At 61.4% G+C, this 14,664-nt stretch overlaps 1 protein-coding gene across 5 annotated transcripts in view; it reads right to left on the bottom strand.

The window, feature by feature from the left end:
- The window catches only part of ELMO3 (engulfment and cell motility 3), a 22,754-nt gene extending 8,318 nt beyond the window's left edge, over positions 1-14,436 (bottom strand). Inside the window, exons 1-15 of one of the 5 annotated variants that reach the window (XM_032788473.2) lie at positions 14,388-14,436; positions 11,558-11,689; positions 11,348-11,388; positions 10,720-10,792; positions 10,582-10,632; positions 10,001-10,170; positions 8,953-9,052; positions 8,711-8,862; positions 6,882-6,960; positions 5,816-5,866; positions 5,354-5,476; positions 3,627-3,758; positions 2,365-2,469; positions 1,239-1,347; positions 820-956 (exon numbers count right to left, since the gene is read on the bottom strand). In XM_032788473.2, the coding sequence (XP_032644364.1) occupies positions 820-956; positions 1,239-1,347; positions 2,365-2,469; positions 3,627-3,758; positions 5,354-5,476; positions 5,816-5,866; positions 6,882-6,960; positions 8,711-8,862; positions 8,953-9,052; positions 10,001-10,170; positions 10,582-10,632; positions 10,720-10,792; positions 11,348-11,388; positions 11,558-11,635 (1,401 nt within the window). In that variant the 5' untranslated portion in view covers positions 11,636-11,689; positions 14,388-14,436. Of the gene's footprint in view, positions 1-819; positions 957-1,238; positions 1,348-2,364; positions 2,470-3,626; positions 3,759-5,353; positions 5,477-5,815; positions 5,867-5,973; positions 6,338-6,881; positions 6,961-8,710; positions 8,863-8,952; positions 9,053-9,996; positions 10,171-10,581; positions 10,633-10,719; positions 10,793-11,347; positions 11,389-11,557; positions 11,690-14,387 lie in introns of those variants that run through there. The other 4 variants (XM_075073732.1, XM_075073731.1, XM_075073733.1 and 1 more) reach the window with 4 other exon arrangements.
- Positions 14,437-14,664: the final 228 nt, after the last annotated feature.

Raw genomic sequence — 14,664 nt, 5'->3', positions numbered from 1 at the left:
TGTGGAATCTCCATCTCTGGAGATATTTAAGAGTAGGTTAGATAAATGTCTATCAGGGATGGTCTAGACAGTATTTGGTCCTGCCATGAGGGCAGGGGACTGGACTCGATCATCTCTCGAGGTCCCTTCCAGTCCTACAGTCTATGAATCTATGAATCTATGCCCCTTGTGGGGCACATGGCACCACCCCGCCGGCACAAGACCCTGCTCCACAGCCCCCTTCACCCCCTGCGGGGCACACGGGACCATTCTGCCGGCACGGGACCCCGCTCCACAGCCCTCCCTGCCCCCTGCGGGGCACACGGCACCGTCCTGACACGGGACCTTGCTCCACAGCCCCCTACACCCCCTGCGGGGCACACAGCACCGTCCCACTGGCATGGGACCCTGCTCTACAACCCCCTGTGCCCACTGAGGGGCACACGGCACCATCCTGACACGGGACCTTGCTCCACAGCCCCCCACACCCGCTGTGGGGCACACAGCACCATCCTGGCACGGGACCCCACTCCAGAGCCCCCCACACCCTCTGTGGTGCACACGGCACCACCCCGTTGGCACGGGACCCCACTCCACAGCCCCCAACACCTCCTGCGGGGCACACGGCACTGCCCCGCCAGCACGGGACCCCGCTCCACACCCCCCCACCATGCCCCCTGCAGGGCACATGGAACCGTCCCGCCAGCACGGGACCCGCTCCACAGCCCCCCCCCCCCGCGGGGCACATGGCACCACCTCGCTCCACAGTGCAGGTCTGTCCAGATCCTATCTGCCCAGTGAGACCCTGGACACTCCGCTACATTGCTGTGTGGGGCTCACCTTGTCGAAGTCCTCCTGCGTGGCACGCATCTCCTTCCAGGTCTTGTTCTGCAGCTGGATGCAGATACAGAAGAGCTCCTGGAAGAAGTGGTCCTGACCGAAGAACATGAGGTAGAAGGCCTGGGCAGTCTCCGAGCCTGAGGCAAGGAGGACACAATGGGACCAGGTTTCCCTGCTCTTTTGGAAAACCTCAACAACCAGGAGGTCCCAGAAATGGGGACCATGATGCCCGCAGGATATGGCTGCACCCATCCCCCCCGCAGCCAGGACACCCACAAGGTTTCATCTGGGCCCACCCCCTAACCCAGCCAAGATCTGTGATGCCCACCGGTTTCAGCTGCGCCCACCCCCTAACTCAGCCGGGCATCATGGGGCTCTGGACGGGCTACATTAGCAGACCCAAGGGGCCGCACACTCACATGGTTCCCCGACATGCAGGATCTCGCAGAGGGCCAGGGTGAGCTGGATGCTACTCCGGGCAAACGGGCACTCGTGTTTATCGTCACGGCTGCTGTTCTCAAGGACAAACTGAGAGACACAGGCCCCATCACAGCTCCCCGAGCACACACGCCCCCAGGCAGGCAGAGCCACCACAGAGCTCTTCCCAGCAGGGGCGGCTCTGAGGGCTAGCGCAGGCAGTGACGGGTAGGGTCCGCGTACCCCCTCCAAGCCCAAAGGCTCCCATAGCTGTACCATGGTCAGGGACACAATGTTTTTACTGGCATCTCGGCCAGCTCCAGAATCAGGGCGCTATGGTACCATCCGTACTACATCACAGCCCCCAGCGCCAGGGCTGCTCAGTGCCCGGGGGGACGGTGTGCTGCCATCAGGACCTGAGCTGTATTTATTTGTAGGTTTTTCAGACACACAGAAAGGATCCTTGTTCTCAGCTAGTCTGACCCCCTGTACAGCACAAAGTAGAGAACCCAGTGCTTTGCGTCAGGGAATTTGCCCACGTTTCCCGCCCTGTGTCCTGATGAGCCCAGGCTCCTGATTGCTCTTACTCCACGCGTGTGAAGATATTTACACTATTCTATTTTGGCCAAACCAGAGACAGTTTTTAGCAGTGCTGAAAACCCCTCTGGTTCCCCAAGGGCCACAGGAAATTTCAGCTGCCCAGCCTGCTTCAGCACGAGAGCAGGACAAAAACGCCACCAATATCTGTACTCAAAGTGTAGTTGCTGCTTTCCTTGCACTCCAAAATAGCCTGGCTCAACATCCCACTCCCCAAACCCGCCAGCCTCAGGCAGGGACAAAGAGCAGGTGAACATTGGCCGAACAGCTGAGGATGTTACGAATAACTGACAGAACGGCCTTAGGATAGGAAGGCCCAGGCAGACCTACTGCTAGGGGGCGCTGGCTCTCCAGCTACGAGAAATAAAGACTTGTCTACACTGGAAAGTTAATTCAGATTAAGGTAGGGAGGAAATTTAAAGTGAACTAACTATTTCTGAATAGCTCCACATGTTGGCAAACCTGGCGAGATGGGAGAAACCTCCCAGGGCTGTGCCTGGGGCGCAGCTCACGAGCCAGGAACACACTCACTCTGCTATAGGCGCTCGGGCAGTGTCTGGAGAAGTAGACCATGTTGTCCAGAGCCAGCAGTCCCGGGGGCGTGCGGTGCAGGTCCTGGGCAGGGTTACTGTAGTTCTGGGAGGACACAAGCGGACGCAGCTTTTGTGACTGATCATAATGACAAAGAGCCCCCAGTGCAAAGGAGAGGGCTGCCGTGGCGGACGCCAATACGGACAGTCGGTTCATATCGGTCACTGTCCCACGGGCTCCTGACGGCTCCACAGACCTCGCTATGCTGCGCGGTGGGGAACGAGGGGCTGAGATGAAGCCAGGCGGCTTCGTGAGAACCGAATGAGATTTCCACATCTCTTCGCGGGGACGCACAGCCTGGGCAGGACGCAGGCTCCCCAAGCCAGCAGCGCGTACTGAAGGCCCCTAGTGGGGCATGCTGAGCTCAGATGGGCTGGGATACATGCAGCGCACAGAAGCGAGGCTATCAGATATGGAGAGCAGCTGCCATTTGTATGTTCTCCTGCCTGCGCCAGGTGCCCAGGCTGCCCCCAGAGCCCCAGCCCTCCAGCACCTCTTGGCTGATGTAAAGGATCCTGCAATTTCACGTGGTGCAAGGCCATGGTCCAGGTAGGGGTTCTCCCCTGCCGGGGAGCTCTCCAGTGTCGGGGGGATGGAGCCAGGACCAGAGGTGGGAGGCCGCTGCTGAAGTGTCCCAGGGAAGGATGTAGCCCTAGGGAGCAGGGACAGCGGAGTCTGGAGAGGACAGTTGTGCCACTGCCTGGTCCAGGCCCAAGCCCACGCTCGAGGGGTGGGCACTAAGCTGCCCTCTAGAGGGGCTGGAGTCGGACCCTGTACCCAGAGGCAAGGGCTCTGGGAGAAGGACACGCTGCTGCTGGGCTCTCTAGGCTCCTTCTCAGCCAGAGCAGGAAGGCGAGTTTTTAAAGCCCTCTCCCTTTCCCAGCATGCACTGCTTCCTGCCCACGGCCCCCACCTTCCACCCGCACAGTGCCTCTCCCCGAAGGGCCAAAACAGGGTGGGAGGGGGCAAGGCCTTCCCTTAAGGGGCCAGCACACCCTGGTGCAATCCCGACGCCGCCAGAAGCCAAGCGCTGGTCGCAGTTCCCCTGCCAAGGCAAGAGAGGCGGGGGCTGCCGGGGGAGAAACAGCCGCGACCCGCGCTTAGGTCCTGCCCGCCGCCAGCCGAGGAGGACGTGACCCCTGCAGCTCTCAGGGCAGGGTGGTTCAGAGCCTGCCCCGCAGAAGGGCTGGGCGGTGACCCACCTGGAAGCCCAGCTTGCGGAACTCCGTGACGCACACAGAGCGCCGGCGCTCCGCGCTGACGGTGCCGGCAGAAGGCTCGCTCTCCAACTCGAAGGCACTGTGACGCAGGAACTGGAGAAGCTCCCGTTGCTCCTGCAGAGAGAGCAGGGCCTGGCCGATGCCTCAGTCCAGCCGCCCCGAGCCCCACCCCACAGGCAGAGCTCAGACCCTGCTGGGAAATAAATGGGCCCCACCAGGCCTCCCCATTTAGCGCCCCGGGACCACAGCCCCCCAGCTAGCAAACACCACCACCAGAGCTCTGCGGGGTCCCAACCCAGGAGAGGGGAGGGAGGCCCAGCTGAACAAACCCATGGATGGGGGAGGGACCAGGCCGCCTGTCTCAGAGGTACCAGTACATAAGAACACAAGCCTGGCCACATGGGGTCAGACCAAAGGTCCATCAAGCCCAGTGTCCTGTCTCCCGACAGTGGCCGACACCAGGTGCTTTCAAGGAAATGAACAGAACAGGGAATTATCAAGTGACATCTCATCATCCAATCCCTGCATCTAGCAGACAGAGGCTTAGGGACACCCCCCTCATCCTTAACTAGTTCTTTTACGAACCCTGTTATAGACTCATAGACTTTAGGGTCAGAAGGGACCAGTATGCTCATCTAGTCTGACCTCCTGCACACTGCAGGCCGCAGAATCTCCCCCACCCACTTCTATAACAAACCCCTAACCTATGTCTGAGTTACTGAAGTCCTCAAATCGTGGTTTAAAGACTTCAAGGTGCAGAGAATCCTCCAGCAAGTGACCCATGCCCCACGCTGCAGAGGAAGGCGAAAAACCTCCAGGGCCTCTGCCAATCTGCCCCAGAGGAAAATTCCTTCCCGACCCCAAATATGGCGATCAGTTAAACCCTGAGCATGTGGGCAAGACTCACCAGCCAGACACCCAGGAAAGAATTCTCTGTAGTAACTCAGATCCCATCTAACATCCCATCACAGGTTGACTGTGCGCTGTGTGGAGAAATACTTCCTTTTGTTTGTTTTAAACCTGCTGCCTGTTAATGTCATTGGGTGACCCCTGGTTCTTGTCTTGTGTGAAGGGGTAAATGACACCTCCCTAGTCACTTTCTCCACATCAGCCCTGATTCTAGAGATCTCCATCATATCCCCCCCAGCCGTCTCTTTTCTACGCCGAACAGCCCCAGTCTTGTTCATCGTTCCTCGGACGGAAGCTGCTCCATCCCCCACAGGGTCTGCGCTGCCCATCTCTGCACCTTTCCAGCTGTAATTCTCTCTTCTGAGACGGGTTCCACCCGGGAGCTGCCCGTCTCTGCACCTTTCCAGCTGTAATTCTCTCTTCTGAGATGGGTTCCACTCGAGGAGCTGAGCCCTTGGAAAGGCCAGTTCCAGCCGTGGGTGCTGAGCACCCAAACGCAGCCCTACGCGACCTGGGCACCCCTGGGATAGCACCGCCCTCCCTCCCTCCACCAGCAGGGGGCGGTAGCGCCATCCCCTCCAGCCAACACTCAGCAGGACTGGAAGCAAAGAGGAGCGGTGTCATGGCAGAGAGGCCAGGGCCACCTAGGGGCTCAGCTCTCTGGGGCAGGGGGAGTGGCAGGGGGACACTTTGCAGAGGAGTCCCGGAGAGGACAGCGCCCAGGGCAGACCCAGGAGAGCGGGAGAGAGCTCACCAGACAGGCCCGCGTGGGAGATAAAGGGGAGAAGAGCCTGGCAGACCTGCGAGTAGGGGTCCATGGGGGTCCGCATCCTCCGCTCCAGCAGGTTGAGGGTGATGGACTGCAGCACGTAGAGATAATGGGCCATCTCATCCCCCATCGGCTCCGAGGCATGGATAATGTTCTACGGGAACCCCCAAAGGCCGTCACCGACCCCAGCCGGATCCCAGCTTTCCATGCCCCTCTCCCAGGGCGAGAGCGGCGGGGTGCAGAGCTGCTGGGGCCAGCACTGGACAGACACAGCTGCAGGCACCCAGATGCCAGGGCGGGGAGCGGGAGGGCACAGCAGCACTGAAAAGAGGCTGGCACAAAGCGGGGGAAGGGGACAGAAATTCTACAGGTAGAGGCTCTTGGTGCACAAACACCTGGCTTAGGGGTCAGGCAGCCCAGCCGCAAGGGGGCAGACAGGCAGGGCGGGGTGGCCAGGGAGGGGCGTGAGGCCAGGAGCTCTCTGCATCCTCACCTTGTGAATGAACTGCCGGATGTTTCTCTCGCTCAGATAGCCCATCATGTCCTAGGAAGGGAGAGAGCTGGTGACACGCGCCGCCCAGCCCAGCCCCACCCGCTCCATCGTCATCAGTGGGCCTGAGCTCCCTGCAGCCGCTCTCCCCACCAACCCACCAGGTGAGGCCAGCTGCCGGGGCAGGGCAGGGAGGAGAACAGCCAGGCTCCGAACGTTACACGAGCGTGCAGGGAACGAAAGAATCTAGCGCCCGGGCGCCTCCTGCTCAGGGGGAAAGAGTCCAGAGAGCCCAGGGGTGGGCACAGGGCAGGCAGCCCAGGCCTGACCCTGCGGGTGCTATCTGTGTGGGGCTCTGCACAGGGCACAGAGGGCGATAAAGCAGCTGGCCAGTTAGTCCCTGCTGCATTCTCGGCGCCGCGCAGGGCAATGGAAGTGCCGCTGTTCAAAGGGGAGAGGTGGGGCAGGCACAGCAAAGGCCCATGCCCAGCTGCCCTGGTCCGTCCCCTCGGCCACATGTGTCTCCTTCCGGGGGGAGCAGGGCTGCGGTGCTGGGAGCTCAGTGCGACTCAGCAGGATGCTCCAGGCAAGCAGCCAGTGCCCCGGGCTGCAATTGGTCGTGGAGCTCTGCCAGCTGGAGCCCTAGTGCAGACAGGCACCAGCTACTGCTGTTAGGCCCTGCATCTTCTCGATCTGCCCGAGGAGGGGTCGGACACCACGGCAGTTAAAACGCTGGTCCATCTCCACGCCAGGGCTCCGGCATCGCCCCCTCCAGGGAGCTGAGCTGGCGCTAGCAGCATTGGGACATTCCTAGACAAAGCGCCTCGTGGAGCAGCCCAGCAGGGCGACACGCCTGGCAGGCAGGCAGCAAGCCGGGCCTGGCACAGCTCCCCTGACCTGACCATTGTCTTTTCCAACACGGACAGGCAGCCCCCATCCTGCCCTACCGCAGCCCCAAACAGCCTTTCCCAGAGGGCTCGCAGCCCAGTGACTGCCCCCCAGACTGCATTCCTCCCACCCCCAGCCCCACAGTGCTCCCCAGGACATGGTCAGCTCTGGGGGACCTTACCCTCCTCTCCGCATCGCTGGCATTCAGCAGCAGGGCGATGAGCAGCGCCATGGCTTTGAGCTGCAGCTGCTGGTTGGTCCTAGGGGCAAGGAAACGAACCACTAGTGTGACTAGCCCGGAGGGTGGGCCTGAGCCGCCCACCCCCAGCTCGTCTCCCAGCCCGTCTGTCCCACCAGCCCCACGCAACTGCACACAGCTGGCAGCTCCCAGCAGGAAGCTGGCCGGAGGCATCTGCAAGCCAGGTACACATCAGGGGATGTTCCACTGGCGCCCGGTGCCAGAGCACAGGCAGGCATCGTAAGGGCACCGGGCTCCCTGCAGAGAGTGGGCACAAAGAGACTGAAGGGCATTCAGGGGCCTGGAGAGAGAACTGGGGTGGGGAAGGCCAGGGCAGAGCCTTGCTGGGCCCACGACCCAGCCGACAGTGCAGAGAGAAGGGGGCCTGGGGCGGGCAGGGGGAGGCGAACGCCTGCATTTGACAGGCTGTGCGTCAGCAGACGGGCACCGAGCGCCTGCACCATGCTGGCAGGGCTTATCAGGAGGGATTTAAACCCAGGCAGGAGGGGGAGCTCCCCGCACCCTGACGCTTGGGCATGAACTTCCTGCCGCCCAGCCAGGCAGAAGGGGGCTGTTCCAGAACCGGCGAGGGACAGCAGGGCAAGGAGCTGTCACATCTGCCAGGCCTGCCCCCTCAGCCGGTGTCAGGGGGAGGCTGGCCGGGCTCACCAGAGGACAGGAGAGGGCGATGCCACGCGCCCAGCATTCCCAGAGCCGCATGCAGTCGAGCTGGCCGGGGCAGGAATGGAGAAAAGAGGATAAAGGAGAAACCAGAGAGTGTTCACTACAGACCCGGCCGAACCAAGGGTAGGAACAAGCCAGGACCAGCCTGCGCCGCTGGAACCCCCAGACTCTGCTCTCCTGGGGAGCTGTAACTGCCTAGAGGCCGCGGCTCATTTCAGAGCTGGCACACGGCTCCGCCAGCTCAGATCCCCCCGAGATCGGCCAGAGGTGCAGTTCCAACAGCACCCCGATGCTGAGTGTGTTACTGGCACCAGAGATTCCGCGGGAGAGCGCAAGCCGGCGAGCGGCAGAGCTGAGGGACCTTGCAATGAGCACACCCAGCAAAGGAATGAGGGTCTGCGATGTGCCAGAGTAGAGGGGCAAACAGACCCGCCTGTCTCTAAATGGCTACAGTGCACGTGCAGCCGGCATGCTGGGGGCTACCAGGGAGTTTGTTCCCAACTGGAGCTAGATGGGAAGCCTGGAGAAGCAGCAAAACTCGGAGGGGGCGACACAGAGCGAGCCAGGCGGACGGAGATATAGAACTACACGTAGCTAAGCAGGGACGTGGGGACCAAACATCTGAGGGGCGAGTCCCCGCAAGGGAGGGGGGTTAGAGAGCATTGCCCGGCCGTAGCCCAGCGGGCTGGGCTGAGATCATAGTGGAGAAGGAAGGCAGAGGAGCAGGGAACTGGAGTAGGCTCCGAATTGCTCTCCCCAGGGAAGCGGGGCAGGCCGAGGAGATGGAGGCTGGCAGAGACAGGATGGGATCATGGCTTGTGCTGTACTCATAGGTACTGGCTCCATGGTCAGCAACCACCCACCGATCAGCTGTTCGGCAGGCCCCACCCATCAGCTCCTCCCCCTCCACCCAGCACCTCCTGCCCACTGCCAATCAGCTGTTTGGTGGCGGGTAGGAGGCCCTGGGGGGAAGGGGAGGAGCAAGGCTGGGAAAAGGCAGGGCAGGGGTGGAGCCTCAGGGGAGGGGGCGGGGCCTCAGGGCCAAGCAGGGGTGAACGCTGAAAGTCAGCGCCTGGGGCTGTACTTACATCTGCAGGTGGGTGAGGAGGCGATCCAGGGTCACTTCACGTTTGACCAGCTCAAAGAGGAGGCGGCTGCTCGGGACCATGTTCTCCAGGATGGACAGGGAGAGCTGCTGGACGGAGGCATCCATCCCAGCCGTGTTGACGTACCTCACTATCTGTAACAACGGGAGCAACGGGAGGTCAGAGACGCCGAGCTCAGTCGCCACGGCACGGCGGGGGGCACAAAGGCCCGGGGAGGCACCTACTTTTTTGATGAAGGCCGGACTCAGGGTCTCCCAGGAGACAAAATCATGCTCCATCAGCTCCATGAAGGCCTTCAGGGTGTGAGCTAGAATCTCCCCTATACTGGAGCAACAGAACAGCAAACATGGTGAGAGGGGGCCCGGGAACCCCACAGAAACGCCGCTCGATAGGCTGGGGCAGCAGGGACAAAGCCACCCAGACACCACAGCGATGGGCACATTAGAAACACCTAGAGGGACAGAAAACAGGGAGAGGGCGAGAGAAAGAGACAGGAGATGAGCAATGGAGAGAGAACACTTGGTACAAGAAATCAGCCTCTGGCTTAGCCCAGGGAGGAGTCTGGAGACCCAGAAAGCGCCAAGGAGACAGGACATTAAAGTTGCACAGTTAAGCATACAAGCGTCAAGGAAACCCAGGGTAACCCCTGAATTCTGCTGCCTCAGGCACATGCTCTACAATGGAGTCTAACGACACGCACCCAGCGTGGAGCCAGGAAAGTGCAGGCTGCCCGGCAGGGCCCCAGGGAACACTGACACCTGCTGAAAGAAAAGTCGAGACCGAGGAAGAAGCCGAAGAGCTACGTCTGTCTGGCCTGGCCAAGCGATGACGGAGAGGGACACAGCAAATATCCGGGCGGGGGGAGGTGTCACATTCAAGGAGGATGAGGGATCAGTTAGAGGGGTACACATGGGAGGCAGTGACTAGAGCAATGGGGTGCAGAACAATGCAGGATGATCATCAGGAGATTTCCTGGCAGTGAGATCCAGTCTCCTCAGGGGAGGGATGGAATACCTGGGATGGACAAACCTATCAGGGGCAAGTCCCACCCTGCCAGGGCCCCAGGCAGAGGCCTGTCCTCTAGACTTCCAGAGCACAAGGGTGCATGCAATGCATGCAGAGCGCGTACTGCAAAGGCATCCTACCTCCCCTGGCTGCACAGCCTCGCCGGGGAGGGGGTGGGGAAAGGACAAGCCAGGCACGTGTGTACGTGGGGGCAGAGAGGGGAACTCATAGGATGTTGGGAGGGGCAAAGAGAAGCAACTCACTCACTCGTTCCCCTCTTCCACAATAAGGAAGAGCTGTTTCAAGCCGTTCCTATTGATGAACTCCTGGGCAAAGGTGATGTCTCGGGAGAGGTTCGCCAGCTTCTTCAGGGAGTCTGCCTTCACGTCCAGGTTGTGACTCTGGATCCCGCTAAGCAGCCGCTCTGCCTCCTGATCCTGCCAGACCAGCATTAGACCACCGCATGAGAGAGGACATCAGGGACTGGGAATTCCAACAGGGTGAGGGGGGAAATTGGGCTAGGACAATCCCATAGGGAGAGACTGGGTGAAGAGGTTACACTATAGCAGGGTCAGGCCAGAGCAGTCCCACAGCGGGAGCTGAAATGGGAAGCCAGACCTGAGCAACAGCAACACTGCTTGGCACCAGGGATCTCAAAGCACTTTACAAACACTAGTCAAACCTCAAATCCCCCTGGAATTGTACTAAGACAGGTCAGTATCCTTATCCCCACGTTACTGCTGGGGAAACCGAGGCACGGGGGATCGACGGTGAGTCAGCGGCAGGATCCGTGTCTAGCTCTGACTCTCCAGTCACAAACAGCGGGGGAGGATACGGGCGGGACGTACTGGAGAAGTGGTCAGCCGCAGGATGCTCCCATTCTTAATCTCCGCACGGTTCTACAAGGAGACAGACAAGGACACAGGATGAAGAATCTGTAGGTCGGAACCGCCCAGCGAGGGCCTCACGTGCTGCCGGCCACTCACCGACTCGGTGATGTACGTCTGCTGCCCGTCCACGTACTGCAGGGCGTAGTGCTCCGCATTGCCCAGGTTCCACCTGCAGCGGGAGAGAGAGTCAGGTCCCCCCCTTCCGCCCACGCTCATTGCCTGCCGGCTGCCCAGCATGCCATACGGCTGCGCCAAGGGAAGGGCACACGCTCTGGGGTGGGGAGCAGAGGGGCCAGCCAAAGAGCTGGGGGAGGGGAGAACAGCCCCCAGAGGGCCTGCTTATTCTCAGAGATGGCCTCCAACGGAGGCAGATTAAGATTTATTGGGGCCCTTCACACCAACACCCCCACCAGGGCCCTGCCCCCTGCTTGTCCCTTTCCCCCAAGGCTCCATTCCCCGGCCTGGCCAGAAACTGGGACTGGGGTCAGAGCTTCCCAGAGAGCCCAGGCCACCGTGGGGAGTTCTGGACTCTCCATCTGCCCTGGCGGTGCACCCTGGGGCGCAGGGACATGGGCCAGAGATTGCTCTCGAACAACCGGGTCCTCCCCCCAGGGCAGGTGGAGAGCCATGGACTCCCCATAGCTGCCCACACGGCTTTTACCACAGCCTAAGACAGCAGCCCCCAAACTGCCACAGCTAGAGAGCAGACATGAGAGTTACTCACACGTCACAAACCTCCTTCACAACCGCAGCCAGGGGCTTGGTCTGAAAACAAAGAGAAACAGCGTGTGGGGAGCATGGCCTGGGCATCGCCCCCCCGGCACAGAACCGAGCACACAGCATGAGACACAGCCCTGTCCTGCCCTGCCAGCCCCTCCAGTAGCAGGACTCGCCCCCCCATGCCAGCTGGGCCTTCCAGGAGGCAGGATGTTACCTGGTTGAGTTCGATGAGCTGCGGGATGGCTCCCATCATCTGAATGGCGATTTTCACCACGTCTTTGGGGGGCGGCATGGTCCTGGTTCTCCGGCCCCTGCGCGGAACCTTCCCCGCCCCACACAGCAACTCCTGAAAGAGAAAGGGGGGGCACTCAGTCTCGACAACCGCTCAGAAGTCACCCGCCTGCATCACGCTCGTGGGACTGGCATGCCCTCGAGTGCGAAAGGTGGCACCATGCCCACCACTGGGAATGCACATGGGCAGGGGGAAGATGAACAAGGTCCTAATGAATGCACCACAGAATTACAGCCCTCCAGAGGCCCCGCTCACTGGGCAGGAGACCAGCAGGATCCCGGTCAGATGGAGCAGCCACAAGCCATCAGCACACGCGGCACCAGCAGCGCTCCACACAGAAACCAACGCTAAGGGCCACCAAGTGCCGTTACGGCCAGGGACACAGCCTGAAAACCCCACTCAGCCAGGGGAAGGAAAACGCTCTCTCGGGCGAGTCCCCTCAACTCCTGCGCAATCCAAACCTGCGTTTGATCACACGAGAGCACAGCGCTTCTGTTGGCACCGCTACCATCGGTTAGGGAGGCAAGTCATTACGCCAGCAGAAAAACCCTTTCCATGGACGTACGCCGCGCCCAGGGGGCCATCAGCTCAGTAGTGCAAACATGCCTCCATCTCCCCCGCCTCAGCTGTGGCTGAGAGAGTCCACAAGCGGCAACCAAGCAGAAACTGGCCCTCAAGCAGCCGGTCAGTTTCATTCAGCGGTCACTTGGGAAAGCTCGTGGCAGGCCCTAGGACCCGCTGGCAGTGGCAGGGAACTCAAAGAGAGAGGCTGGAGAAGGGGTAAAGCAGCAGAAAAGGCAGCAGCCAGAGAGAGGGCAGAGAACTGCCCTGATCAGAGCTCCCCAGCTTTGCCATCACCCTGCAGCCAGCAGAGTTAGTCAGCTGCTCAGCAGGGCTCTGGTAACACCTCCAAGGGGTAGGAGAGGCTGGTAGGATTTGATAGGGGGGTGAGGAGACAGAAAATACCTGGAAGGTAGGAGGCGTAGGAGTGGGAAAGGATGAGGCAGAGACAGAGAAAAGAGGAAGTTGGCTCTGAAGACTGCAAGAAAAGAGACCCCTGGCTATTTCAGGAAAGAGAAAGAAAAAGCGGAGGGCAGCCAGGAAGGGAAAAAAGGAAGAGAGTCAGCAAAAGTGAAGTAGGAACCCACGACGACTGTCAACTGGGGCTCAGCAAACCCACGCTGCTAGTCATCCCCCCACCAACCGCCGAGCTTGGGTTCCATACGTGGGGTTTTGTGGGGTTTGACCAGATAGCAAAATCCTCTCCAGCAAAGAGCCCGTTAGCGCAGGTCTACACAGAGCTAAAAGTCCCACCGCTTGGCCACAGCTGGGCCAGGCTCAGGAGGTGGAGCTAAAATTTGCTGTGCAGTGGTTCCGGCTCAGGCCGGCCCATTGCAGGCCCTAAACAGGAATATTTCCACCCCCTCCCTTGCCCCAAAGCAAACAGGGGCTCCCTGGAGTTGCTTGGGGCCCTAAGCAATTGCTTAGTCTGCTTATCCCTAGCGGCAGCTTTGCCCTCCAGACTCGCAGGGACCCAGAGCACCAGCTGAAGCATCTATACAGCTGAGCCAGAGCCAGTCTCTGTGCAGACACACTCTTCGGTGTTTAAATCGACTGAGCACAAGCTGGCGGATGCCGAGCAGTCAGCCTGAGGAGGGGGTTAGAGTTGGGGAGGGGAAATCCTCCCACGCCCTCAGAGCATCCGCCGGCATTCGCCATGTGTTTCGGTCTCCTGCTGGCGTGTCCAGACTTCTGAGCGGATGGTTGATGGACGTGGCTTCTTTTCTGCAGTGTTCAGCGTAATGTCGCCCGCGTTGTCTCCTCCCCGGTGGTGGCCATATCATCCTGACGGCGTGGTCTAAACGTGCCCATGGTCGGCCTCGCACCACGCTGGCTGCGGTAGGTTGGTTTGTTCTCCTTCCAATGTCTGGTGGGGCCAGACACTCTGCAGTGAGCTCTGCCACTCACCTGCAGGCCTTTCGGAAGGAGTTACGGCTCTGGCTGAATAACTGGTATGTTCGCAATGCACAGCACGACCACAGCAGGCAGGGAAAGGGCACCGCAGGAACGGGTCATGGGGCTGACAGGCCCAGCTAGTTCCAACACCTGGCTGGGAGCGTACGGCTGGCACAGAGCCAGGCTGAACCTGCCACAGCATGTGTGCCCTGGGCCGGGCAGAGCAGGAAGGGTAACCGAGCCTCGGGCTGCCAGCTCAGCTACACCCACCAACCCCGAAAGGGAGAGGAGCGGAGGGGACACTGGGACCCACCATGGAGCAGGGAGCTGGAGGAAAGGAACTGGTATGCCCAATGCCAAGGGCCACCCAACCCGCCTACTCCCGGGCCCTAGCAGCCGGCCCACCACGCCTGGGGCCATAACGCCTAGCCCACCCCCACCCTTGGGACCTAGCACCCAGCCCACCCCTACACCTGGGGTCATAGCACCCGGGCCACCCCCACCCTTGGGACCTAGCACCCAGCCCACCTCTACACCTGGGGTCATAGCATCCAGGCCACCCCCACCCCTAGGAGCTAGCAACTGGGCCACCCCCACCCCTGGGACCTAGCAGCCGGCCCACCCCTACACCTGGGGTCATAGCACTCGGGCCACCCCCACCCCTGGGACCTAGCACCCGGGCCACCCCACCCCTGGGGCAATAGCCGCCAGGGAGTCACCGCACCCTGGGACCGTAGACCCGGGCCACCCCCACGGGCCCCGGGGAAGGGCTCTGGGGCCGCCCCGCCTCACTCACCGGCCCGCGCACCGCGCGGAGCCGCCGCCGTCTGCAGTTCCGGGTCGTGCCGCGGTCTCCCCTTCGGGCGGGGGGGACCCGAACCCGGCCGCGCTCTGCGGTGGGGGCGGGGACCGGGGGGCAGGTTACCCCAGATCCGGACACCGAGCCGCCGGCAGCGGCTGCAGAACTAGGGGGCGGGCCCCCCCGGGCCCCCCCGCAGGAGGTGCCGCTCCGCCCCCGGGGAGCCCCGAGCCCCGCGGTGCCCCGAGCCTCGGCAGAGGGGCGGCCTGGAGCA

Source organism: Chelonoidis abingdonii, chromosome 19 (assembly GCF_003597395.2).
Source record: "Chelonoidis abingdonii isolate Lonesome George chromosome 19, CheloAbing_2.0, whole genome shotgun sequence".
NCBI classification, from domain to species: Eukaryota; Metazoa; Chordata; order Testudines; family Testudinidae; genus Chelonoidis; species Chelonoidis abingdonii.
The sequence above is the reverse complement of the archived record's forward strand: the minus strand, read 5'-3'. Positions and strand labels throughout refer to the sequence as shown.